At 38.0% G+C, this 27,546-nt stretch overlaps 1 protein-coding gene across 11 annotated transcripts in view; it reads right to left on the reverse strand.

Annotated features, from left to right (window-relative positions):
- The window catches only part of PRPF4B (pre-mRNA processing factor 4B), a 44,322-nt gene that overhangs the window by 8,015 nt on the left and 8,761 nt on the right, over nt 1–27,546 (reverse strand). For 10 of the 11 annotated variants that reach the window (XR_001816135.1, XR_001816128.1, XR_001816136.1 and 7 more), the window contains exons 2-13: nt 25,658–26,854; nt 21,280–21,453; nt 16,854–17,009; nt 15,154–15,235; nt 13,266–13,476; nt 10,105–10,178; nt 8,355–8,445; nt 7,556–7,703; nt 5,713–5,850; nt 4,673–4,826; nt 959–1,073; nt 219–370 (exon numbers count right to left, since the gene is read on the reverse strand). Coding sequence is in view for 1 of the 11 variants with exons in the window: in XM_017497454.2 (XP_017352943.1) it covers nt 219–370; nt 959–1,073; nt 4,673–4,826; nt 5,713–5,850; nt 7,556–7,703; nt 8,355–8,445; nt 10,105–10,178; nt 13,266–13,476; nt 15,154–15,235; nt 16,854–17,009; nt 21,280–21,453; nt 25,658–26,854 (2,692 nt within the window). In the remaining 10 variants the exon portion in view is untranslated. Of the gene's footprint in view, nt 1–218; nt 371–705; nt 868–958; nt 1,074–4,672; nt 4,827–5,712; nt 5,851–7,555; nt 7,704–8,354; nt 8,446–10,104; nt 10,179–13,265; nt 13,477–15,153; nt 15,236–16,853; nt 17,010–21,279; nt 21,454–25,657; nt 26,855–27,546 lie in introns of all 11 variants that reach the window. The other variant, XR_001816138.2, reaches the window with a different exon arrangement.

Here is a 27,546-nt window from a genome sequence, read left to right on the forward strand (position 1 = left end):
TGTCCATCACTAAAAAAGTTCTATTATTAGCTCTTGGCTGATTAGAACCACTCATTTAAACACCAGAAAAAGGAAAGAACCTGAGCAATCATGATAGCCACCTACCCGCCTTTCTGAAAGTTTTGTTTTGTAGTTAGTATGTGGTGAGCAAATGTCAGCAGTCTGTCAGTTTATAAGAAACTAAGACCTTAAAGAGTAAGCTCATGCTAATGTCTTACCTTATTTGGCATCTTTCCTTTGAGATCCATCGCGAGCTTTAGCATATGGTTATTGGTTTTGCCAGGAAATAAAATTTTTCCAGTATAGAGTTCATATAAGGTGCAACCTACAGACCACATATCTATACCATAGTCATAGCTTTTACCTATAACTGAAAACAAAACAAAGTTTTAATATACAAAGATAAAGAAAATTGACTACTATTAAGTTTTATTTCCACTAATGAGGGGCTTCCTTAGCTTGGACTATAACCACAATCTTAATGCCTTAGTTTGACAAGTAGTTTTGTGTTCGTTCCCACTAATTCTTAATACAGACTCAAAAACCTTAAGAAGTGGAGGTTTGGGGAGGAACTTAAAGGGCAAAAGAAAATATGTATTTCTTCTCTTTTCTCATTTTGCCTTTGGTGGAGGTGCTAGTCAGCCTCAACCAAGGCAACAGGAAAAAACAAAGGTCCCATACAATCCATAAATGTGATAATCAGACCTTGAATAATCAAGAGCAGTCTTCTAAAGTCGAGGATTTTCCACAACTGTTTTGCTACTCTTGCCCGACATGATCAAGACTCCTGTCACAACTACCTTCATTCCACCTGAGGAGGATGAACTTGCTATGGTTCCCTTCCTCATGAATGAACTCGTGCAGCTGCTGAAGTGTGATGGAAAACAGTGCTTAGATATTAAGTAAGCGGTTTCCACCACATATGATGGCCCAGGTCAAAGAACATTAAGAAACTTACTGATTTCAGGAGCACGATAAAATCTACTGACAAGATAAGGTGTTATGTCATTATCCGCAACATGTGAGGCCGACCCAAAATCGCAAAGCTTTAAAATAGTTTTTGATTCATTAACCTGCAAAACATTTTTTCAAAGGAATTTAATTCAAGCCAGGAATAATACAAATAAATGAAAATTACTGCTTTATTTTGAGAACAAAGACACTCATTTAAAAATTCATTTTCTATTTATTTTCAATTCAATTTCCTAACTATGAAAAGTTAAGATATATCAAATATTCATTACAATGAGAAAAACTGTTTTCAGTGAGGAAACGTGAGATACCATAAAGTATATTTAATTTTAACAACTGCACTTTTAAAAGGGTGAGGTACTGAGAGAAAAATCTCATTTTATGAAGCAAGGCATCTTCTAAAAAGATCCTAAATACCTGAATAAAGTCAAGTTTTATTACTAAGGAATCAGACTTAACTTTCAGTTGCCAGAGAATTAGGATGGCAATGAAAGCAGAAGGGTGATTCAGATTAAACTTGAACAAAAACATTTTTCATCCCAAGCTTGCTATATCATCCTAAATTTAGCAATCGCTTCCAGTCTAAAAAATATTAAATCCCTTAAATACAACGGTATTAGTCAAGAAAATGTTAAATATATCTGGAAAAACTGATAAACATGAACTCTGTATTAGTCATTTGTTTCTTTTTTCCTTTGTAAATACTTCAACATACACAGTAATAGTGACATCTGCTGAGAAAGGCTGGAGTTGCTCCCATGACTGCTGCCACTCATGAGTCAGAAGCATGTTCAGGATTAACAAGTGAAGATAATTCATATTCCAGAGTCCCTTCCCCCCTTCAAAAGAGACACACACAAATACCGAGTTGGAACTTGAACTTGGCCTACTGCTCCCACCCCAAAGCAACATAACATTTTAAATAGCCTTAGGCAGTCTTTATGGGGAGATTGGACTATTATAAATGATAGCCAGAATTAAGCTACTAATAATAACAGAAATGATTACTTTTAACTTCCACATTGATTATCATTCTCTTCATTTTGGAAATCAGAAACGTAATTATCTTAAAATAGAAAAGTTTTTTAAAACTTTTTTTTTTTTTTTGAGATGGAGTGTCACTCTGTCACCCGGGCTGGAGTGCAATGGCACGATCTTGGCTCACTGCAACCCCCGCCTCCCAGGTTCAAGCGATTCTCCTGTCTCAGTCTCCCGAGTACCTGGGATTACGGATATGTGCCACTGTGCCCAGCTAATTTTTGTATTTTTACTAGAGACAGGGTTGCACCATCTTGGCCAGGCTGGTCTCAAACTCCTGACCTTGTGATCCACCCACCTCCACCTCCGAAAGTGCTGGGATTACAGGCGTGAGCCACCGTGCCCAACTTAAAACTTAGTTCAGGTACTTAAGCGGTTTCAATACTCACAGAAAACCTCAGAACCATTTTAAAATTAGAATCTATCAGTGGAACTCCTGGGCTGGCTATACTGCCTTAAATAACAGCAGGGCATCCACCCCGTATGCACTTCGGTTTGCTACACAACTTCTGCTCCTGTCATGAGGGATGTGGTACTTAAGCCACACTGAACCACGAGCTAAAGGCTTTGGAGTTTCATTAACAAAAATCAGCTCCATGTCACTGAGGTCTTATTTTTTCCTTCCCCAGGAAGAAGAGAAAACACTTCTGAAATGTATGTAAAAACCTACACTAGTTTAGCAGTATGCTTTAAAACCAAGAGCTTCTATGACACTAGCAAATGTGTTATTCTTTAACCTCCACCATGGTTACAAAGGTACTAACTGTAAATGACCTTTTAAATTGAACATGTTAAAATAAATAAATAAATTGAACATGTTTTACATATTCTTTGACATGAACTATGTATTTCGCAATTAAAAAACAAAAAATTGAGGTAAAAGTAAACCATGAAATTGGCCACACAAATTTACAATTCATTTTTAATGTACCTACCATTTCAATGTAATTACTCAACTCCAAGTTACATTAGATAAACAATAATTCAGATCAAACATAAAAATGGAATGTACCTCATTACTAATGTGGTTGTCTGGAAGGAAATATTTTAATATATTAACAAAAAAGAAAAAGAGAAATATGAATTAAAGGGCTTACTTATTGATAAGAAGTCCTTAAACTAAAAAGTCCTTTAATTCAACCACCATTGTTTTAAGAATTTATTTTGGCCAAGCATGGGAGCTCACACCTATAATAATCCCAGCACTTTGGGAGGGTACAGGAGGACTGCTTGAGCCCAGGAGTTTGAGACCAGACAGGACAATACAGCAAGACCTCATCTCTAAAAAAATTTAAAAATTAAGTGTCACAGTGGCATGTTCCTGTAGGTAGTTCCAGCTACTGGGGAGGCTGAGGCAGGAGAACTGCTTGGGCCTAGGAGTTCGAAGTTACAGTGAGCCATTCGGCACCACTGCACTCTAGCCTAGGTGACAGAACAAGACCTTGCCTCAAAAAAAAAAAAAGAAAGAAAAAAGTATTTACTTTGTTATAGCTCAAACAGTTTCCAATAAAGGACACCTTACATGCTTAGTTTTTAGTCTTAAGGATCTCTCCTTGGTATCAACCGTAGAAGAGCTGATAAAGGAAACCCATTAAAAAAAAAAAAAATGAAATGCAGGCTGTTACCAGCAGATAAGCTAGAATTCTCCAAGTTGTAAACACGCCCCAAACTGAAGGCCACAGAACAGGGTGAAGAAATGGGTCCAGGGAAGAGTGTGTGTGTGCTTTAATCACATCACTATGATACTATTTATGTTTTTCAAAATTTCAAAAACACATACAACATAGTGAAATCTGCATGTTAACCACCAGTAGTTATTAGTTGAAGAGGATTAAAACTTCAAAAGGTGAGAACACATGGACACAGAGGGGGAACAATACACACTGGGGTCCATCAGAGGCTGGAGGGTGAGAGAAGGGAGAGGATTGGAAAAATAACTGATGGGTACTAGGCTTAATACCTGATGATGAAAATAATCTACACAACAAACCCTCCATGACAAAAGTTTACATATGTAACAAGCCTGCACGTGTACCCATGAACTTAAGAGTTAAAAAAATAAATAAATAAAAATAAAAAAACTTCAAAAGCGACGTCTTTCAATACAATACCTAACCACAACTGAGTTTTACTATGCTTGGGCCCCCAGGAGCCGCAGCTTCTAAAGCAATAAAGAACAAAGAAGGAAAGAGTTACTACGAGGCACATTTTAGGCTCAACTCTGTACATCAGCTTAAGAGCAGTAATTCTCTTAAATTTTCCTAACTCCATTAGGAGTCAGGGAGCTATAAAATTAGCAAACAAAAAAGTACAAACACTCCTTATTTCAAAATAGCAACCTGTGCAGCTTTTTTTAAGATAACAGAAGAAACCCACTATAACTACATTAAAGCATTCCAGGCTTTATGCATATTTTAAATCCATTAATCAAGAGGGAAAAAAAAAAAAAGGGACAATGGCACATTTCCTTTTTCTTCATACTTGTCAATAAAATTTCACTGTCCAATATCCAACAAAGGTAAAAATTATTAGTCATTTGAAATAGGTTATTAATATACCGACCTATGTTTCTAAGTGTCATTTCTCATAGTAATAATCAGATTGTTAGTAAGAAGTGATATAAAGTACAAGATGTGCAGGGCAGCCTGGCTGTTTGACTTACCAGGATATTGTCTGGCTTGATATCTGCATGTAGAATATTGCATCTTTTAAGGAGTTTCAATGCCAGGAACAACTGCTGACTATAGGATCTTACAGCTTTAATATGAAGACCAACATCTTTACCATATTTTTTTAACACTTCTCGTAAGTTCATACTTTTAGGAGAAAAAACAAAAACAAAAAAACAAAGCCGGAGTTAAAATGCAAAATGTAAATAAAAGAAGGCAAAAATATTTGCAAGCATAAAGTAAAATCAAGTGCAAAACACAAACAAAAATAGTTAAGAACCCACCTCCACATCTGACAAATTATTTTATACTGGAATGAGAGCATATCAAATTGTATGTATATAACACAATTTGCCAATAAATTCAATTTTCTAAATAAGTAGGAAGAAAGATATGCAAGGTAAAACTCCCATTTCGATTTTAGAATAGACTCACATTTGAAAACACAACAAAGCCATGCTGTTAAAAATAAAAATCCCTTCCTTGAAGCACTTAATTTAAAAAAACTCTATTGACATATGGGCTACATAAGAATACTGCCTGGTATATGGTATAGTCAACTAACGTTTGCAGATTCATGATTCAAGAGACTGTAAGCACAGTGGCTCACACCTGTAACTCCAACACTCTGGGAGGCCAAGGTGGGCAGATAAATTGAGGTTAGGTGTTCGAGATCAGCCTGGCCAAGACGATAAAACCCTGTCTCTACTAAAACTACAAACATTAGCCAGGTGTAGTGGTGTGCACCTGTAATCCCAGCTATTTGGGTGGCTGAGGCACGAGAATCACTTGAACCCAGGAAGCAGATGTTGCAGTGAGCCAAGATTGTGCCACCATACTCCAGGCTGAGCAACAGAGTGAGACTCTGTCACCAAAAAAAGACTATCTGTTAACCAAAAGTTAAAGAACAAAAACCAGAGCTGTGTGGAAAAAACAAATCAAAGGCCCAAAAATCTGTCACAGCATTTATCCAAAATGAGGTGGTAAAGATGAAGTTAAATTTTCAGTTTAATGCATAGTTTTGAAAGTGTACCTGAGAGGCTCGAATACGAGACAAAGATGCTGTTTGTGATAGAAATGCCTGAAGAGTCGCAGACAATGAAATTTGTCATCAGGATCAGCATCATTAAGTTTCTTCAAGAACTCTAGCTCTTTTAAACCAGTCTTTTGCCTAAAATGAAATATAAAATTGAATAAATACAGAATTGAGGAGATATATACTTGCTAGCCCCAGTGTGATGATCAGGTGATGTGTGGGAGGAGGCTGTATATTTTTAAATACTAATAAATCTACTGAGAAATAACGTCTCTATGAATCATTCACATACTTTATATTTAGTCAATTATCATTATCATAAATTTCCAAAATAATCAATGCACAAAACAGAAACACTGAGGAACAAACCCACCTTTATTTTGATTTTTTAAAAATTTTGATTTTGTGTGAAGGAAAATCAATCTTGTAATTCTATTCCAAAACAGGCTGGGTGCAGCGGCTCATGCCTGTAATCCCAGCACTTTGGGAGGCTGAGGAGGGTGGATCACTTGAGGTCAGGAGTTAAAGACCAGCCTGGCCAACATGGTGAAACCTCATCTCTACTAAAAATACAAAAGTTAGGCAGGCATGGTGGCAGGCACCCGTAATCCCAGCTACTCAGGAGGCTGAAGGAGGAGAATGGCTTGAACCCAGCAGGCAGAGGTTGCCGTGAGCCAAGATCATACCACTGCACTCCAGGCTGGGTGACAGAACAAAACTGCATCAAAAAAAATTGTAGTAATGGATGCCTTATCAAATTTTAACACTTGGTTATCTGAGGAAATTCTGGTTATAATTTGTCAAAAGCTATATTTATAGTGAGCAGCTAATAAATATGGAAGTTGGGGCTTCCTATCAAAACAAGGCGCTTTCTAAGCCTAAGGTAATCTAAACTTAACACTTACTTCACTTCAAAAACATTAAGTTGATTTTAATACCAGCTCAGTGTGTGGTATTAAAAGAGTAAGGTAATTATTTTATTGGAGGAAAACAGCAATAAATAATAATTTAAAAAAAGACGGATTCTAGCAGGGCACAGTGGTGAGCATTTGTAATCCCAGCTACGCAGGAGGCTAAGGCAGGAGAATCACTTGAACCCGGGAAACGGAAGTTGCAATGAGCCCAGATCAGCCCACTGCACTCCAGCCTGGGTGACACAGCAAGACTCCATCTCTAGAAAAATAAAATAAAATAAATAAAAAGACAGATTCTCTTCACTCTGATAAATTTTCACTTTTTTGCAGGTCACCATAGTGACAGCTAATCAATATGATTTTTTCATTTCTCAACTCGTCTTAAAGTAAAGGATGGTAAAAGACAGGCAATAGAAGGAAGGAGTTTAAGTTGTTATCAGTGCACACAGTAGGTACTAAAATGCACTGAAATGAATTAAAAATAATGAGCTTATTGTTCTAGTACATACATATAACATATGGCTATAATTTTAAAATCCAGTCAAAAACAACTGTTTCTGTTACTTTATAATTGCAATACTTGTTTTACACATTGTATCACGTATCACACTTTAAAAAAATAGTTTAAGGCCAGGCACGGTGGCTCACACCTGTAATCCCAGCACTTTGGGAGGCCGAGAGTTCGAGACCAGCCTGACCGATACGGTGAATGAAACCCCATCTCCACCAAAAGTAGAAAAATTAGCCGGCCATGGTGGCATGTGCCTATAGCCCCAGCTACTCCAGAGGCTGAGGCAGGAGAGTCACTTAAACCCGGGAGGCCTGGGCGACAGAGCGGGACTCCATCTCAAAAAAAAAAAAAAAAAAAAGTTTATCTCTAAATATCTGCATTGTTGAAGGTTTCATCACACATCTTCGGAACTTACATGAGCTCATTGTTTCTGATGATCTTCACAGCCACTTCTTGGTTGGCTCTTGCATTATCTCTGGCTCGTACAACATTACTGAATACACCTTGCCCGGTGTAGCCATACACATTGTAACGCTTATCTAGGACTTCACCTATGTTCACACCTTAAAAAGCAAATTAAAAAATTAGAATTCAGACTATAATAAACAGAATCAGAAAGTAGGAACTGCAGTGCAGTCACTTAAAGATTGTGTTAAATCTCTACTATTTGGTTTCCTAGACACAATGGAGAATCAAAGTCATGTCTCCACTGACTCACTCTATCACAGTGTGGTTGGAAGCTGCACGTCCACTTCAGATCACTAGAAGAGTTCCTGTTGTCCTAACAACTGCCTACAATTTTAACACTGAGTAGGGAAGAAATGTGCTGCCTGGAGTTTTCCCAGTTGTAGTTCTGCATGACAAACGCTGCATGACTGGCATCCAAAGTTTCCTGTTTGTCGTTTTTCTTGGTTTCAGATCAAGATGAGTAAGTGACATATCCCTTCCTTCTGGAGGATTATCTCATGGCTGAAAATAACTTTGAACAGATTTAGGTTGTACTTCAAGACTTTACCTCACCTCAATTTGTGATGCTTCTGGGCTGCTTATAGAATACACGACTTCGTGCAGCTGTTGGGTGTGCCACACTTTTTAAGCAATGGCACTGTGATGTGATTTTTCAGAGTTGTCCAATAATGTGTGATTGCATCATGCAGCGTGCTTTTGCAAGGTGTTACAATGAACTCTAAAGTTAATATAAAACGCGAACTTACGATAATAGCCTTCTGCATCAGTCCAGTTATCTCTGAGGTTGGGATTCTCTTTGAAATCTTTTCCAATGCCAGCGGCCCGAAGACGAGCACTCTGAAATTAAAGGGGCAACATGAACAGTTTACCCACTTGTCAGACATTTAAAGCCCCTCCTTTAAAACAGAAAGGGTAGGCCAGGAGCAATGGCTCACACCTGTAATCCCAGCACTTTCTGAGGTGGTGGTGGGTGGATCATGAGGTCAGGAGTTTGAGACCAGCCTGGCCAAAATGATGAAACCCCATAAAACAGAAAAATTAGCTGGGTGTGGTGACAGGCGCCTACAATCTTAGCTACTCAGGCGGCTGAGGCAGGAGAACTGCTTGAACCCGGAAGGCAGAGGCTTGCAAAGGGTAACCCCAGATATAACTTAATAAAAGCATTTTATTCCAAATTAAGTAAATTCTTACTATCACTTCTGTAAATCCAACCTAGCTGAGACATAAAACCTTAGTCTCTTGATTCAAAATGACACTCAAGAAAAAACAAAACAAAACAAAAAACCTTCCCGACTGGGTAACACGGTGACACCTCTTCTCTACTTTAAAAAAAAAAAAAAAAGCCAGGTGTAGTGGCTCGTGTCTGTAGTCCCAGCTACTTGGTAGCCTGAAGCAGGAAGATCGACTACGCCTGGAGTGCAGGGCTGCATGCAGTGAGCCATGATCTCGCTACTGCCCTCCACCCTTTAGTCTGGGACAGAGCGAGACCCTATCTCAAAACAAAAGAGAAAAAAGGGAAAATAATTCAAAACCAGATACAATTTTGTATAGCTGTTATACCATTTGTGTTTTTCCCATGTGGCTGCACTAGTTGAAACTGTGTGGATAACTGAAAAATAAAAGAGTATGTGGTACTTCTGAAGATTCTTTATTGGACCTTACTCTCTGTGATACCCAGAAGATCCTTCAATATCAACCAAGCAAATGACCACTGACACCACAATTGGCTCAATACTCATTTCGTCCTCTCCTAATTCATCCATATGTTGGTGTTCCTGTTTCTGTGTGTGTGTACGCCTACATATACATGATGATTTCTCTTACCCCATTTCTATTTTCCTTTGTTTATTTTCCCTACCTCTTTTATGAAGGCCTCATATTTCTCATGTCCTTTGAAATTTATATTGAAAATGTCCCTATGTTTGACTGTGTTTATAGTTTAAGACTTTTCCAACATAAGGCATAGATAAAAATTTATGAAATAAAATGGCTAAATCAGCAAAATTTCTTAATATACTCCTTTTAACATTTCCAATTCTTCAATAAGTTCTATTAAACTCCAAATCTTTCAGTTCTCAATAACCTCTTAATACAATATAGAGGTCCCAAAGCAGAGTCTATTCTAATAAAGACCTAAAAAATATTGGTATCTCATCTCACCTAACTACCACATGTATGTGTATGTATTTAAATATACAATACTGTACAAACAACTACATATTTGAGTCATTTGGTGTTTGACTTTTTTTTATAAAAATTAAAAATAAAGCTCTCAAACAGTTCTGCCATACTTCTCATAAAATTTTTGACAATAATTTCAGAAGATGCAAAACTAGTAGAGTTTTCAGATACCTTTCACCTACACTGTTCAAAGTATTTATTACATCTGCTTTATCCTTCTTTCTCTGTGTGTATATACACACACCCATATATGTTATATTTTTTCCTGTTTAACAGGAAAAATTATTTAAAATTAAATAATTTAAAATTACTTACATCAAAATACGCAGCAAACATATCATCAGATTCTGTAAACATATCAGGTGCCAACAACTTCTTTTGAGATGAACCTTAAAGGAAATTAGCATTAATGTTTGAAAAGTAAAGAGACAATTTAAAACACAAAATTAGGAACGGAAACTCACAGCAATTCAAACTTTTCTGCCCTCTTGCACATCAGTTTCCCAATAGTATTCGATTTAGAATCACTTTATTAACATTTAAGATACATAAAGCTATTCATCTTTAGTAACAGAATGCATTTCAAAAAACTGAAAGGCTGGGTGGGCGTGGTGGCTCACACCTGTAATCCCAGCACTTTGGGAGGCTGAAGCGGGTGGAATACCTGAAGTTAGGAGTTTGAGACCAGCCTGGCCAACAAGGCAAAACCCTATCTCTACTAAAAATATAAAAATTAGTCAGGCATGGTGGCAGGTGCCTGTAATCCCAGCTACTTGGGGGGCTAAGACAGGAGACTTGCTGGAACCCAAAACAGAGGCTGCAGTGAGCCAAGATCACACCACTCCACTCTATCCTGGGTGACAGCGAGACTCCAGCTCAAAAAAAAAAAAAAAACTTCAAGTGGCCTAATATTTGTGTAATTGGAGTCCCACTCAAAAAAAAAAAAAAAAAAAAAAGTTGAAGGACCTAATGTTAACTTTTACTATTCTTAGTTTAAATGAATAAGCTAATAGCTAACGATGACTTTATGTTAAAATAAAAGTTCACCGCCGGGCGTGGTGGCTCAAGCCTGTAATCCCAGCACTTTGAGAGGCCGAGGCGGGTGGATCACGAGGTCAAGAGATCAAGACCATCCTGGTCAACATGGTGAAACCCCGTCTCTACTAAAACTACAAAAAATTAGCTGGGCATGGTGGTGCGTGCCTGTAGTCCCAGCTACTCAGGAGGCTGAGGCAGGAGAATTGCCTGAACCCAGGAGGCAGAGGTTGCGGTGAGCAGAGATTGCGCCATTGCACTCCAGCCTGGGTAACAAGAGTGAAACTCCGTCTCAAAAATAAATAAATAAATAAATAAAAAATAAAAGTTCACCTTTAAAAAATGTTATCTGCACCTTAAAAATCTCAAAAGGTTAATATTTCCACCATAGATACAGATCTCTAGGTATCTTTCCCTTAAAAAGTCCAATAATCCCATAAAAAACTAAAAAAGGCAAAAAGAGTTTCTAGAATAAAAATCCAGTAGCTTTACCCATATGAACGCATGCTCATTATCACTTACATTAAGGAAATGCAAATTAAACAATGATGTATCAATTTCTGATCTCTGATACTAGCTAAAAATCCAAAAGTACAATAACATTCTGTTAACAAGACTCTGGATAAACAAGCACTCAGAAAGATGGCAAAATGGTATAACGCTTATAAAAGAGAGAAATTTGGCAATATATAGCAAAATTATATATTCACTCCCTTTTCTGACCCAGCAATCCTACTTCTAGGGAACTATCCTAAAATGCAGAAGCCAAGAATTAAAGAATGACTTAATGCACAATGCCATTATAATCAGTACCCAATGAACAGCCAAAAACTGGACACAATTCAAGTATCATCAGAAGTCTGACTGAATAAACTATGGCACAGCCTATAAAGGAAAAAAAGATGATTCCTAAAAATCAAAAGCAAATGAATATAAACCTAAACCTATCAAATTTGTGACATACCACACAGAGGATTATTTCAACTGATCTTAGACAGAGAATTATGCCTATACACCTTAGAATGTATCCTAACAACAAAAAGAACCACTGAAATTTTAAGCCACATTTAGTAACAATAATCATATTGATGTCTTATGTGTACAAAAGTTTCAAAATAACCTATGGGTAATCGTGTTATTAAGAGCTAAATTTTTCACTGTAATCGAAGAGATAAAAATATAAAATCTTAAATTAATAAACCCCTGTAATCTCAATTTTGAATTGGTAATATCTGTGTAAACTCCTCCTTTACAAAAGAGTACCTGCTTCCTAACTGTGTCCAGTGAAAAGGCCCAGAAATAACAGACACTAGTAAGTGTCCTGTGATGTCTAAATGGCATTTCCTATTAAATGAAACCAGGGATCCTTGGAGAAACAGCTGATTCTGCTCTGCACAGGACATGAAAAAGATAAATCTATGGCACCTTGCTAGAACAGGAATCAGCAAACTGTATACAGACTGTCGGCCAAATCTAGCTGGCTGCTTCTTTCTGTATGGCCTATTTTTACATTTCTAAGTGTTCATGGGGGAAAAAAAATAGAATACTTTGTGGTAAGTGAAAATTAGATGAAATTCAAATTTCAGTGTCAAATTTTTTTTTGGAACGTAGCCATGTTCATTCATCAATGTACTGTCTGTAGCAGGTTCTGCCCTCCAACCTACATGGAACTATAGAGGGAAAAGGCCAATAAAATTACTAAAGGCTCAACTATTTACCACCTGATCTCTTAGACAAAAAGTTTGCTGGCTCCTGTTCTAGAAAGTAAGAAAGCTATATTCAATACTAAAGGGCTGGGCCAAAAGGACATGAGACATCAACTAAAGGGGCTCCTTTCTCCAGCCCAGTTAGACCAATTTGAGATTCAGAAAGAAAAATAACAGCACTGGATAGAAACACATCAAGTACATAGTGACACCAAATGATGAACACCTAACAAAACAGTCAAGTTCTCATTAGCTATCTCTGGAGGTTGCTAGGGCACCAATTCTATTCTAGTCTACAAACTGGTAAATAAAGAAAATAATAAACGTGTTTACCCTGCCTTTCCTGTACAAACTATCTTTTGGGGTAACCAAAAAGCAGAAACCTCTTCTTTTATTTAATGTTTTTAAACATTAATGTTATCTTACAGAGATACAAACAAGTATTTACAGGTGAAATAAAATCATAATTGGATTTACTTTAAAACCGCAAGCAAAACAAAAGGTAATGAATTATGTGGGAATCAGTATACTATTCAGGATACGTGAATAAAAACACATTTATAGAGAACATCCATAAAAGCATATTTAATATATTATTGCGATATTTAGCAGAAGCAACATGTTTATCCCTTTTTTTTTCCCCAATCCCATCCCAAATAAGGTCTCTTATTATAAAGTTATAGAGCTAAAATTTCAGAGAACAGTGTCACCAGGAGAAAAATAAATCTCACTCACCATTATTCTGTTCAACTGTCATTAGATTATGCTTGGCTTTCACTGAGGCTTCAAATGTATCAACATTTTCCCGTTCATACTCTTTAACATCAGCAGCTACTCGCTCCAGAATGTCATCTGGAGAAGGTGATCGTGTTCTCGTACTGCTCTGGGGGCTGCTTGGTTCAGATGGCACAGACATATTGCTATCTTCAGCAAGATATTTATATTTCTGCAATAACAATACAGAAAAGAATGCTTTCATAAAGTCTGATGCTATCCAAATACTTTCTAATTTGCTAAGAGTTGCTACAACAAAAAGTTAAGAGAAAGTGTCGAGTAATGTAAAAAAACCCAAAAGGTATTTATACTTTGGTTCAATCAGATCCCTTATGTAACTTCTAAATTCACAAAAATCTAAAAAACTTTTTCTTTTAAAGATGGGGTTTCACCATGTTGGTCAGGTTGGTCTTGAACTCCCGACCTCAGGTGATTGCCTGCCTCGGCCTCCCAGAGTGCTGGGATTACAGGCGTGAGCCACCGCGCCCGGCCAAAAGTTTTTCTTTGTTTGGTGCTTATTCATCAGGTGGCAACATGTGACCTGATCAGATGAGAGGCCATTTATTGTCTTCTTTTCTCCTCAGTGTAACTATTATAGCATGCCTCACTGTAGAAATGTCAATGTGTCTGACGATGGAGTCTGAGGCAGACCCCACTGATGGCACAAAATCATATAATAGGTGTGCCATATCATCTTTCTAAAACTCAAAAATGTCTGAGTTCCGAAGCACATCTGGCCCCCAAGGATTGGAGGTAAGGGACTGTGGACGTGGGCAAGAACAAGATTCATCCACATCTTCAGGGATATCAGTTTGTCTGTTTATTTATTTTGAGACACAGTTTCACTCTTGTTGCCCAGGCTAGAGTGCAACGGTGTCATCTTGGCTCACCACAAACTCCACCTCTCTGGTTCAAGTGATTCTCCTGCCTCACTCTACTGAGTAGCTGGGATTATAGGCATGCGTCACCATGCCTGGCTAATTCTGTATTTCTAGTAGAGAAAAGGTTTCTCCATGTCTGTCAGGCTGGTCTCGAATTCCCAGCCTCAGGTAATCCACCCACCTTGGTTCCCAAAGTGCTGGGATTACAGGTGTGAGCTACTGCACCCGGCCTGATATCAGTTTATTAACAACAATTTTACCAGTGTCCCAGAAAAATAAGCTTCCCCTTGGAATTAGTTTTGCCCTACTTCCTTTCTGGTGATGCAAGTTCTGTCCTTCACGCCAATGTGGCATACTGATACCTGAGTTATGGTTTGCTATGTGTGTTTAGGTAAGCTGCCACAGCTGTTTTCTCCTTGTCTTCTAAGGAAGAGCTGACAACTTTCCAAGTCACCAAGCCTTATAATTAAATGACTCTATCAAGATCTTTATACAACATTCTTTCCCCACCCAATCTTCTTCATCATCTGGCTCTAGTCTTAAAATTATTTTTCAAATGTTTCATTTAAATCACCATATTCACATTACGAAACTTGCCATTAAGACACTATTTTATTCACATAGTAACATTTATAATTTTTTGCTAAATGAAATTCCTCCAGTTTATTCTATACTCATATGTGTTCATTAACTTAAAAAGAAAGCAAACTTCAAATTCTCGTGTCTTACAGAAGAGGTTTATATCAGATATGTTATAAACAACCAGAATTCTATGTATAACCAACAAAGAGCAACCATCTCAGTCTCAGTAAATAAAAAAATGATCATTTTTTCAAATCTGATGAAGATAATATTATATATACTCTCCTTTGCTAAGGACTCGATCAACTGTTTTTAAGGTCACTTTTTTGCTAAAGCAAAAAAATATTTTACTACAATGAAGATTATTTTTCACTAAAATCACATACCTGAACAATTGCTTGCCTTTGGATTCTTCTCTGTTCTATCAGGGCTTCTTCATCTTCTTCCTCCACATCAAAGTCTTCAAGGCTGAAAGAAAAATTCAAACATTCTTAGAGATTCTAAAACCATATCCCTTATACATTTTAAAGTGAAAGACAGGAAAATGTAGATATCAGTAAGTTAGAGCAAAAGTCTTAAGTCCTATTACTCTTATTTCCAAACCATCTCAGTTAACTGCCTGGTTTGGAATGCAGGGAAGTCATCTAACCTTTGTTTAAGTCTTCTTCTCATCTATTTCATGGCACCAAAAATGGGAATAAAAGAAATAACTGCAGGTTTGCAAAAGTTACCACTAGTTTTTCCATGACCTTAGCAAAGTCACTTTACCTCCCTAGCCTCAGTTTTCTCACCTATAAAACAATGGCAAGGATAAATAAATTGCTACCTTTTCTGGATGGCAGAACCACCTGAAAGCTCAAGAAAGCTACACCCGTATTTCCCCATCAAAAATGTATATGCAAATATGTGCATCTAATCTGAAGGGGAACGTGGCTTTACTCTGATACATTGCCCCCAACCCTCTGCACTTATCCCTCAAAGACCACTTCCACCATCTTTATGATCCTTCCCAGTGCAACTTTTTCTATGATACTATCGGATGCACAGGAATATTCTTGCATATGAATATGCAGTGAAGAATATACAGACATTTGTAAGGACTCTGCATATCTGAAGACTATGCAGATATTCTTCACTGCAGAAGAACAGGCAAACTGCATTCTGATTATATCAGAATCTATGTAGACTGCCCTTCCCCCACCCGGCTTTCTTAATCACCTGCTTTTAATTAAGGTTTTTCATCCTTACTAAGATTTGTTTTTTTGATATGGATAGTTGTGTGCGTGTGTGTGTGTGTGTGGGGGGATACCCTGTGCATTGTAGAATGCGTTATCTCTGGCCTCTAGCCAACAGATGATAAGAAATGTCCTCTGACATGCCCCCATGGAGGTAAATAACCTCCTGTTGAGAATGGCTCTAGATTTGTCCCATTTATTTTTGAGATATTCTACCTAGACAATCAAGTTTGCATTTTATTTATTTATGAGACAGGGTCTCACTCTTTTGGCTCAGGCTGGAGTGCAGCGGTGTGATCACAGCTCACCGAAACCTCCTCCTACCAGGCTCAAGCAATCCTTTCACCTCAGGCCTCCTGACTACAGGTGTGTGACACCAGGCCCGGCTAATTTTTGTAGAAACAGGGAAAAATGTCCCCATTATTTTATTAGAGGCTTCAAATGTTTCTACATTTTCACATTGTAACAAGGACACCCACCACAAAATAGCAATTGCAAAGTATGTATCATCTGACACAAACTCAAAGGTCTAAACTTTTACAGGATATTCCTCCCGAAATCTGTTAACTTGAGCTGGCAGGACTAATGTATGTGTTGTTCATAATAAAAACAAAGGGTAGGCTCACAATAAAATGAAGGCCCAATATTCACTCCAGCCAAAGCTGAAACCCTAAATTCAGAAAACCACTAATTCTGTGATACAACCTACACAATATTCACAAAAGATTAACTTTTAAATTTAGAGCCAAATTAATGGAACCATTTATGATATTTAGGTGGAAACGATTTCCAAGTCAAGTAGGACTTCTCTAAACTGGAAAAATGAAGTTATGGGAAAGTTCTAGTCTTACTTATCATCAGACGAAGATTCCTGCTCAACTTTCATTCCTTCAGAAAGACTTCCTTTAAATTTATCTTCCTTTACTTTGCTTCGGCTTCTTCGTCTACGACCACCCCGTGATCGGGACCGCCTTCGCAAGCGTGATCTGCTCCTCCGACCTCTGTCCCTATTTAAAGGGAAAAAAGACAGGTATATGTTTTTTTTAAATGTCACTTCAAGTGGGAAAAGGCATGCATGTGTGGGCACAGGGGATATAGAGAAATTCTACTTTCTGCTCAATTTTGCTGTAAACTTAAAATTCTTCTCAAATATAGTCTATTCCCCCCCCAGGTGCTGTTAAATAGTCCATTTTTTTTTTAAAAGTCATTTGAAAATTTTAAGTAAAAGAATAGAACATCAGAAAGACTGAGATAATCAGCTTAGTTGAAAATAACTAAAACATAGCTATTCTTCTTATCAAATTTTGACCTAAGAAATAATTCCCATGGATATAAACTTGAGTGTAAGCCCTATGGGGATAAATACCTACACTGTTTCTTTCACCAAGGTTGTGTACGTGGACACTGGCGTGAAGGGAGAAACTGACTACAAGGGGGCAAAAGGGAACTTGAAGTGATGGAAACTTTCTCTAACTTGCATGGGACTTGTGTCTGTTGAAATTCACACAACTTTACACGAAAAAAGCATTTTACTTTACGTAAGTTATATGTATGTTTCAACAAGCTCGACCTAAAGAAACCTCACTAAAATGACAGATGAATACTTAAAAACCGGGGCCAGATGCAGTGCTGCACACATATAATCTAGCACTTTGGGAGGCCAAGGCAGGCCAGCCTGGGCAACGTGGTGAAACTCCATCTCCACAAAACACAGAAAAATTAGCTGGGTATGGTGGTACGTGCCTGTAGTCCCAGCTACTTGGGGAAGGATCCCTTGAGCCCAGAAGGTTGAGGCTGCGGTGAGTCATGATTGCACCACTGCACTACAGCCTGGGCAACAGAGCAAGATCCTGTCTCAAGAAAGAAAGAAAAAAGAAATGAAGGAAAGAGAGGGGAGGGGAACCCTCAGGCAAAGAGAATGTCAAGAGACATAATAGCAGAGAACAAAATCCTAGAATGTGCAAATCGGAGTGAAAAATAGTAACAGATCAAATTGAGATGAATACTGGTCCAATATGAACACACAAGGTAAATCAGAAACAGTCAGTACATGTCACAACGCCCCCAGAATGCCTCAGAAATTGGAGACATCCTATCCTCTGCAAGATGGTATGAGTAACAGTTGAAGACAGAATTGGTTGAAAGCCTTTGTAAACAGCCAGACTCAGTACAGTCCCCTCCCCAATCAGTGAAAAATGTCAACCACTCCGTTTGCATTTAGGGGGAACACTTAAGATTTACTTTCTAGAGAAGTGTTGGCCATTATAAAAACTGGCACCTGGCCGGGTGAGGTGGCTCACACCTGTAATCCCAACACTTTGGGAAGCTGAAGGAGGAGGATCACCTGAGGTCAGTTCAAGACCAGCTTGGCCAACATGGTAAAACCCCGTCTCTAATAAAAATACAAAAAATTAGCTGGGTGTGGTGGCAGGTGCCTGTAATCCCAGCTACTTAGGAGGCTGAGGCAGGTGAATCACTTGAACCTGGGAGGTAAAGGTTACAGTGAGCCAAGATCATGCCATTACACTCCAGCCTGGGCAATAAGAGTGAAGCTTTGTCTCAAAAAAACCAAAACAACAACGACAATAGACAAACAGGCACCAGATGCTGAGGCACATACCAAAAATACAAGGATTACAAAGAAGTTTACATTATGAAGGAAGAGAACTCTACTGGTAGCCAGGTCTATTTCCCAGGGGGAGATGGGAGGATTCTGGAAAACTTATAGCCTAAGAAAATATATCTACAGTCACTGATATCCAAAAATATCTAATTACACTGAAGTAACCACTAGTTGACAAGTTCTACACTGTCACAATCGAAGAAAAATTCCATTCGGCTCTCTCAGTACCTAACTATTAAGTCAGAATAGGCAGCAATGAAAGATCCAGCCGTGTGAGCAAAGTCTTCAAATGAAAAGGTAAACAGGCAGCAAAAGGAATCTGGGAAGAAACAAAACATAGGAAAGAAAACTATGAAGAACAAAAATCTCGCAAAATAACCTTGCTATTGTCTGAGAGATAAGAAATACTATTTCCAGAAAACAAGAATAAAATGTTAGGTGGAACAATACAGAAAGCCCAACTGGAAAAAACAGAAAGAAAGATCTCTTAGTAGCAATAGTGGAAAGTAGAAATCAGTGGAATAACTATTTCAAAATTCTCAAGGAAAAATGATCTCAACCTGGAATTCTATTACTTGCCTAATCAGCAATGAGAGTAAAAGGTTTAAGTTTTTCTTGAGACAGGGTATTGCTCTGTTGGAGGGCAGTGGCACAATCATGGCTCACAGGAGCCTCAACATTCCTTGCTCAAGCAATCCTCACACACCTTAGCCTCCCACGTAGTTGGGACTAGAAGCGCCTACCACAATACCTGGCTAATTTTTTATTTTGTGTAGAGATGGAGTCCCACTATGTTGCTCAGGCTGGTCTCCAATTTCTGGGCTCATGCAGTCCTCCTGCCTTGGCTTCCCAAAGTGCTGAGATTATAGGCATGAGACACTGCACCTGGCCAAAAGCGTTTTTTAGAGGTATAAGGTCCCTGAAAAGTTCCTTCCATGTGATTTCCTCAGATAACTACTGGAAATGCATTTCCAAAACAAGAGGTAAAGCATGAGAAGACACTGGACACAGAAAACAAGAGAAACATGTTTCTCTTACATGAGAGAAACAAGGGAATAGTATCAAGAGGATGACCACGGGAAAGCAACCCCACAAGGATTATCATATAAGCAGCCCCTGGAGATCAGCTTGGAGCCAGAAGACTAGCAGTGTCAGGAAGATCCTCTCTTCCCTCCTCCCCTGACTATTTGCTCAGCAATGAACACATACATGATCACAATGATTATACTGACTCTAGAAGAACAAAAAAGTGTGATGAAAGTAGGCAAAAGAGACAGAGAGAAAAAAAAGAGAAACATGGGTGAGGGGTAATATCAAAAACCCTCATTGTGGTTGGGTGCAGTGGCTCACACTTGTAATCCCAGCACTTTGGGAGGCCAAGACGGTGGATCACTTGTAGTCAGGAGTTTGAGACCGGCCTGACCAACATAGTGAAACTCCATCTCTATTTAAACACACACACACACGCTGAGTATGACAGCACGCCCACCTCTATAGTCCCAGTTACTTGAGAGGCTGAGGCAGGAGAACTGCTTGAACCCGGGAGGTGGAGGTTGCAGTGAGATTGTGCCACTGCACTCCAGCCTGGGCAACAGAGTGAGACTTTGTCTAAAATAAATAAATAAATAAACCCCCTCATTTTCCAGAGTGCTCAGACCATGCATTTCCACTTCTAGGAATATAGCATACAAAAATTCTGAGAGATATGCAAAAATGGCTACAACATAAGCCTTTGTTTTTTTAAAAATTATATTCATGTATTACTTCAATTAAAATTGTTAAAAGATTGGCAAATAGCCATTTATGTTTTATATTAAAATATTTCATGTATGTTTGGATTTTAAAAAATGATTCCCTGCTTTATAAACCACCTTTTTGATTAACCTACTATTGACTACATATGCTTCAGATAAAATGGTTTCAATGGTGAATTAAATAGGTCATTGCCAAAATCTACAGTAACTATCAATATGCAAAATTAATATAAAATGTTAAGAAATTGGGCTACATATTAATTACTATATGATACACCTTGCCAGTTTAAAAAAAAACCCAGGCCAGTTGCGGTGGCTCATGCCTGTAATCCCAGCACTCTGAGATGCCAAGGTGCACGGATCACCTGGGGTCGGGAGTTCGAGGCCAGCCTGACCAACATAGAGAAACCCCGTCTCCGCTAAAAATACAAAATTAGCCGAGGAGGGTGGTGCGTGCCTGTAATCCCAGCTACTCAGGAGGTTGAGACAGGAGAATCACTTGAATCCAGGAGGCGGAGGTTGCAGTGAGTCGAGAGCACGTCATTGCACTCCAGCCTGGGCAACAAGAGCGAAACTCCATCTCATAAATAAATAAATAAATAAATAAATAAATCCATAAGCCTGGCTCATTTAGTATTTATCTTTTATAAAAGAGGGGAAAAACTCCTACATTTAAAAGATTAATTTTACTTCATCTTACATGAGCAATGATTTTTTTAATTCAAAGGAAACTATATAAAAGAAAACCCATGTATAGAGATTGCTGGTAAAAGGAAACTACAGAACCACAACTACAATTTTTCAGAGAAACATGGTCTAAAAGAAAACCTACCACCTAAGCTCATTGGTGCTACAAAAACATTCAGAGTTTAATGAATCAAAAGGCTGGTGTGTCTTTACCTTCTGCGAGGAGACCTGCTTCTTCTTCTTGGAGACCTGCTACGTCTGAGGGGGGAACGAGACCTCCTTCTAATGGGAGATCTACTTCTTCTTCGAGTTGGAGACCACCTATTGATGGGGCTGGCATCTTTTGATCTTTCACGTCTACCGAGGATATCATCTCGAGGTCGTGTTCTTAAGGGGATCAGATACAAGTTAACAGAAAAATAAATGGAAGTAAATGATTTCTTTTTCTATATGCCAGGAACATCTGTAAGAAAGGGCACACTAACCTAAAGAGAGTGAACTCTGACTAATGTGTTTTGTAACAAGCCTTATTAAGATGACCACAATGACATTTTGGTGTTATTGTAGACAAACAATGAAAGGCCTTATTTCCTCTGGTCCCACAATTTGAAGAATTACTAAAGGTTATTCATACCGATGAAGTCACAGATTCTAATTTGAAATAAACAACTCAAATAAAACCTGCCCAAGTAAGAATAATATTCCATTTACTCAAAAATTCCATTTCCATTGATGACTTTTTCTTTCTACATCTTGACATCTTTCCAGTTGAGGCTTTTTTTTTTTTGGATACAGGATCTTACTCTGTCACCTAGGCTGGAATGCAGTGGTGTGATCATGGCTCACTGCAGCCTCGACCTCCCAGGCTAAGGGAATCCCTTCACTTCAGCCCCCCTGAATAGCTGGAACCATAAAAGCATGCAACCACACCAGACTAATTTTTTGTTTTGTAGAGATGGGGGTCTCACTATGTTGCTCACGCTGGTCTCGAACTCCTGGCCTCAACTGATCCTTCCTTGGCCTCCCAAAGTGCTGAGGTTACAGGTATGAGCCACCACGCTTGACCAAAAGTCTTATTTTTAATATCAAGTATAATAGGCCAGGTACAGTGGTTCACACTTGCAATCCCAGCACTTTCAGAGACTGAGGGAGGATCGCCTGAGCTCACCAGGTCGAGGCTTCAGTGAGCTGTGTTTGTGCCTTTGCAGCCTGGGTGACAGAGTGAGACCTTGACTCAAAAAACAAAAAACAAAAACAAAAAAAAAACAAAAAAAAACAATAGCTAGGTGTGGTGGCTCACACTTGAAATCCCAGCACTTTGGGAAGCTGAGGCAGATGGATCACTTAAGCTCAGGAGTTTGACACCAGCCTGGGTAACATGGTGAAACCCTATCTCTACAAAAAATATAAAAATTAGCCAAGAGTGGTGGCATGTGCCTACACTCCCAGCTACTAGAGAGGCTAAAGTGGGAGGATTGTGTAAGCCTGGGAGGCAGAGGTTGCAGTGAGCAGAGATCATGCCACTGCACTTCAGCCTGGATGACAGGGTGTGACCCTGCCCACCCCCCAAAAAAATACCCCACAAAAACCCAACTTTTCAACACTTACCTCACAAGTATGTTTCAGTGAATTTTACTCTGGTTTAATGTGCTATTTGTATTACAACAAGCCTTTCTACAACTTAATTTTTTAAAATAGGTTTTGAACATTTCTTAATGTTGGTCCAGTTTTGGACAGAACTATTCAATCTGGTCAGATTATAAATACAATTGTCTCCATAATCAAATAATAACATCACAGTATTTTCCTCATTTATTATTATTATTTTTTGCAATGGAGTTTTGCTCTTGTTGCCCAGGCTGGAGTGCAGTGGCACGATCTCGGCTCACCACAACCCTCTTCTCCCAAGTTCAAAGCGATTCTCCTGCCTCAACCTCCCAAGTAGCTGGGGTTACAGGAATGTGACACCATGCCCAGCTATTTGGTATTTTTAGTGGAGATGGGGCTTCTCTATGTTGGTGAGGCCGGTCTTGAACTCCTGACCTCAGGTGATCTACCCGCCTCAGCCTCCCAAAGTGCTGGGATACAGGCATGAGCCACTGCACCTGACTTTCCTCATTTAATAAAAACCTAAAAACACAATCTGCCTTGCATGTTTCAGTACAGTATACAGAACTCAAGGATCTTTCTCTGATCCAGCCAAAATGAGCAAGGTAGACTTTGATTCAGATCTGCAGTGCTTACTCCTTGACAGGGCCATCTGAGGAAACTATTTAATCTGCTCATACACACACACAGTCTCAAAGAGTAGTTAAAAAATAGAAATGGGCCGGGTACATTGGCTCATGCCTGTAATCCCAGCAGTTTAGGAGGCTAAGGTGGGCGAATCACCTGAAGTGATGAGTTCGAGATCAGTCTGGCCAACATGGTGAAACCTTGTGTCTACTAAAAGTACAAAAAAAATTAGCTGGGTGTGGTGGTGCATGCCTGTAGTCCCAGCTCGTCAGGGAGGCTGAGGCAGGAGAATCACTTGAAACCAGGAGGCAGAGGTTGCAGTGAGTCAAGATCACACCATTGCACTCCAGCCTGGGTGACAGAGGGAGACTCCATATTAAAAAAAAATACATATATATATATGAAAGGGATAAAGTAGACTAATATAGAAGGAACAGTGTTGTCTGCTAAAATGCCACAAAAATAAACATGTTCATCGTCACTAGCGGTCTAAGAAATTTAGATTAAAACAATTTCGGGGTTTTATTTTTAACAGTGACAAAATACTATATGGTATCCTGGTAATAAAGGTTTAGGAAAAAGGGCAGTTTACATCGTCATAGAAATAGAAATTGATCTAACTTTCCTGGACGGAAATTTGGCAATAACTTTCTAAAATGTAAATGTACATAGTCTGAGACTTTGCAAGTCTACTTCTACGAATCTATTCTATAAAGAAATCTCAGGCATAACCAACGGACATCTTTGCATATAATAGTTAAAAAATGGAATCAATCTAAATTTTCCATCAGTTTCAACAGAATGATACTGTAATACATCTACACTGAAATACCAGCTGCTGTAAGGAAGAATGAAAAAGAATCTATATATATATATGTTTTGTCACAGAAATGTTTTCTGAAAAAAGCAAGTCACATGTGAATATGACTCTAGTTTTGTTAAAAAACAACAAAAAAAACCCTCTTATATCCATATTATCGTCTGTGCAAAGAAAGAGAGCTAAGGAAACATAAATTTCTAAGGAGTGGTAGTGGAGAGATGAAAAAGGAGCTAATTTACACGCTTATTTGGATTTCTCTTTAATAAATATGTAGCACTTCTGTAATTAAAAAAAATGTGTTTCAAACACTCAGCTCTAGTCCTTAACAAAATCCTCAAAATTTGCTCTTCAAACTGAAAGCAAACTGAAAGACCACCAGGATAATTAAGAAGCACTTGAAATAATAGAATCAGTGAGACTAATAACTGCCTCAATCCAGGAAGCCAAAAGAAAAAGGGGCTATTTCATTACATTCAGAAGTAAACAACCGAGAATCTCTTAAGACACAGCACTTGGAAATAAAATTTGAAATTTCTCTGAAAATACGATGGCTTCATTTGCAAGGACAGTTTATATTTATATCGATTCACAGAAAATATTAATATGAACACAGTAAATGGCTAAAAATTAATTAACATCCTTATACAATATAAGCCAATTTCTTTTAATAGGCAAAACTTGGCTGACAATTTCATAATACTTAAATATAAAAAAGATACTAAGAAATGAGTTTCCAAAGTAGGTTAAGTGGTATAAACACTCCTCCCCACAAATACTTTCACTCTATCATCCTAGGTAAACTATATAAATTCTCTGATTCTATTTCCTCATTTATAAATCAGGTATGAGAGCGCCTCCACCTCAAAAGTTAAGAAAATCACATGAGGATTTAGAAGAACTAAGACAGAGTATGTTATTCAAATAGTACAAAAGAAAAAAAGAAAAAAAAGTACAAAATAATTTCTTATACTTCAGCTTTAGAGATACTACTTTTCAACGAGATTATAAGTATTAATACAAAATTTTCCATTTTAATTATACTTTGGGGACCAAAAAAATTTGGTATTTGTTTCTATTTATATCGTTAAAATATAAAACTCATGCAAATACAAGAGAATGAACAGAACACAAATGTTAAACTGATTACCCCTCCCCCTTTTCAAAGTTAGGAATTTCAGCCTACACTGTTCAATGATGCAATAATCCTCTCTCTGCACACCCCCAATTAAGGTTTATCAGCCAAATTACATGGATCGAAAGGAGTGCCTTACTTAGCAAACTAGGTATTAAATCAATAATGTGAAAAAAACGCAATTCTATTATCAAGCTCAGTATTTGTTAAATACCTATAATTGAAATGCTCATTGACAAAAGTGCAAATATTAACATGGTTAATGGAATGGATTACTTAAAATTATGAAACTCATTACTACTACATTTATTTTTACTTACTACTTCATTTTTAATTGTCCACAAGTTCTAGTTTTCCCTATAAAATCTTGGGAATTTGTAAAAAGCTTTAAAATTTTTAGTTACCTTGGAGAAGAAAGTCGTCTCCTCTCTGGTTCTCTTCGTTTTCTTTCTAATGATCGGCTTTTGGCTCTTCTACCAGGAGACAGTGTTCGAGAAGGAGATTTGCTCTGCTTAGATCTTCTATCATTTAAAAGTGGAGACCTACTTCTTCTTGATTTATCACGTGGTTTTGGAGACAAACTTCTTCTTTTAGGACTACGACCAGGTCTTCTACTGGGTGACCTATTTTCTTTCCCAGACGAAGCATCTTTAGAGGGAGATTTAATTGGTTTCTTTTCTTTGTCAGTTTCTGACCGTTTTGATTTTCTCTCTTTGGACCGTGACCTTCTGTCTTTGGATTTACCTCTTAAATCAACTGGGGATCTGGATCTTTTACCTCGATCGCGACTTCTACTTTCATTTATAATGGGGGATTTTTTCCTATCTTTTGATTTACTTTTATCTTCAATTTTAACCTTATCATCAGTAGGAGACCTGGCCTTACCAACTTTCTCTTGAGATCGCCGCCTAAGGGCAGGGGATTTTGATTTTCTTGCTTGATCTTGAGACTTACTTCTTTTGGATGGGCTTTTAGATTTTTTCCTCTCCTTTGACTTGCTCCTAGTTGTTTTCTCTTTAACAATTTCAATACCCCCCTTGCTTTTCTTTTTATCAGACCTATGTCTAGTCCGTTCTTTGGATCTGCTTTTACTTCGTTTTTTTGTAGTATTTTTGTTGTCCATAAGTTCAAGTTTCCCCTTTGCACCTGAAGATCTAGTACTAGGCCTATTTCCATTTCTTGCCTTTTCATGAATCTCCCCCTCCTCTTCAGAGCCGGATTCATAACCTTGTAAAATGAGCCCCATACCAGATTGGACCTTTCCTTCCATCAACTCATTATCAAGTTCAGCCTTAATCAAGGCTCTCTGTTTTTCCAAGTCTTCTAGCAAAGCTAAATCATCAAGTTTAGTTCTTTTTGCTGGAGACATACCCTCTTTATCAGAAGCATCAATAACCTCTTTTCTTTTGTGTTTCTTATGTTTATGCTTATGTTTATGTTTTTTATCCTTGTCTTCTTCTGAGGAATGTTTATGTTTCTTATGCTTACTTCTGTGTTTATGCTTCTTTTTTTTGTGACGACTGTGCTTATTTTGAGATTGGTCTTCTGATATTTCTCCATTTTCTTCATTTATACTCTTTTCAGAATTAGCATCTTCCATCCTATAAATGTACAAAAAACATTTTAAAATCATATCATTTATCAAGTATTCAAAGAGTCAAAACTAAATAACAATAATGAGAAAATACATCTCAACGTAATACATGAAGTTAGCCACTAAAATTTTTTCAGAACAGCTTCAGACATTTTATTTCAAAGAAGGTATACGGCAAGAACAGAATTGGATGGTGTTACAACTTTAATGTGTTTCTAATGGTTGAACTCACCAAAAGTGTTACAGGAAATACCTAATGGAGTGAGCTTGCAAATTACAGGTTAGAGAAAAAAGGAAAAACAAACCAGGCACAGCAAAACCTCATTATTATTGATTTAGTTAAAACAGCCACTCAGTAACTTAATTTTTAAGCCAACTTTTCTCACACATTAACAACCAAAGGGGCCCATTTTATTTTTTAATAAGACCTATTAACTATTAACATACAAACTGGAAGACTCATCTCCTTCTCCACTTGAAATTTATAAAACTTGGTGTCTTGGCCGGGCGCGGTGTCAAGCCTGTAATCCCAGCACTTTGGGAGGCCGAGGCGGGTGGATCACGAGGTCAAGAGATCGAGAGACCATCCTGGTCAGCACGGTGAAACCCCGTCTCTACTAAAAATGCAAAAAATTAGCTGGGCATGGTGGTGCGTGCCTGTAATCCCAGCTACTCAGGAGGCTGAGGCAGGAGAATTGC

Source organism: Cebus imitator, unplaced genomic scaffold, assembly GCF_001604975.1.
Source record: "Cebus imitator isolate Cc_AM_T3 unplaced genomic scaffold, Cebus_imitator-1.0 Scaffold231, whole genome shotgun sequence".
NCBI classification, from domain to species: Eukaryota; Metazoa; Chordata; class Mammalia; order Primates; family Cebidae; genus Cebus; species Cebus imitator.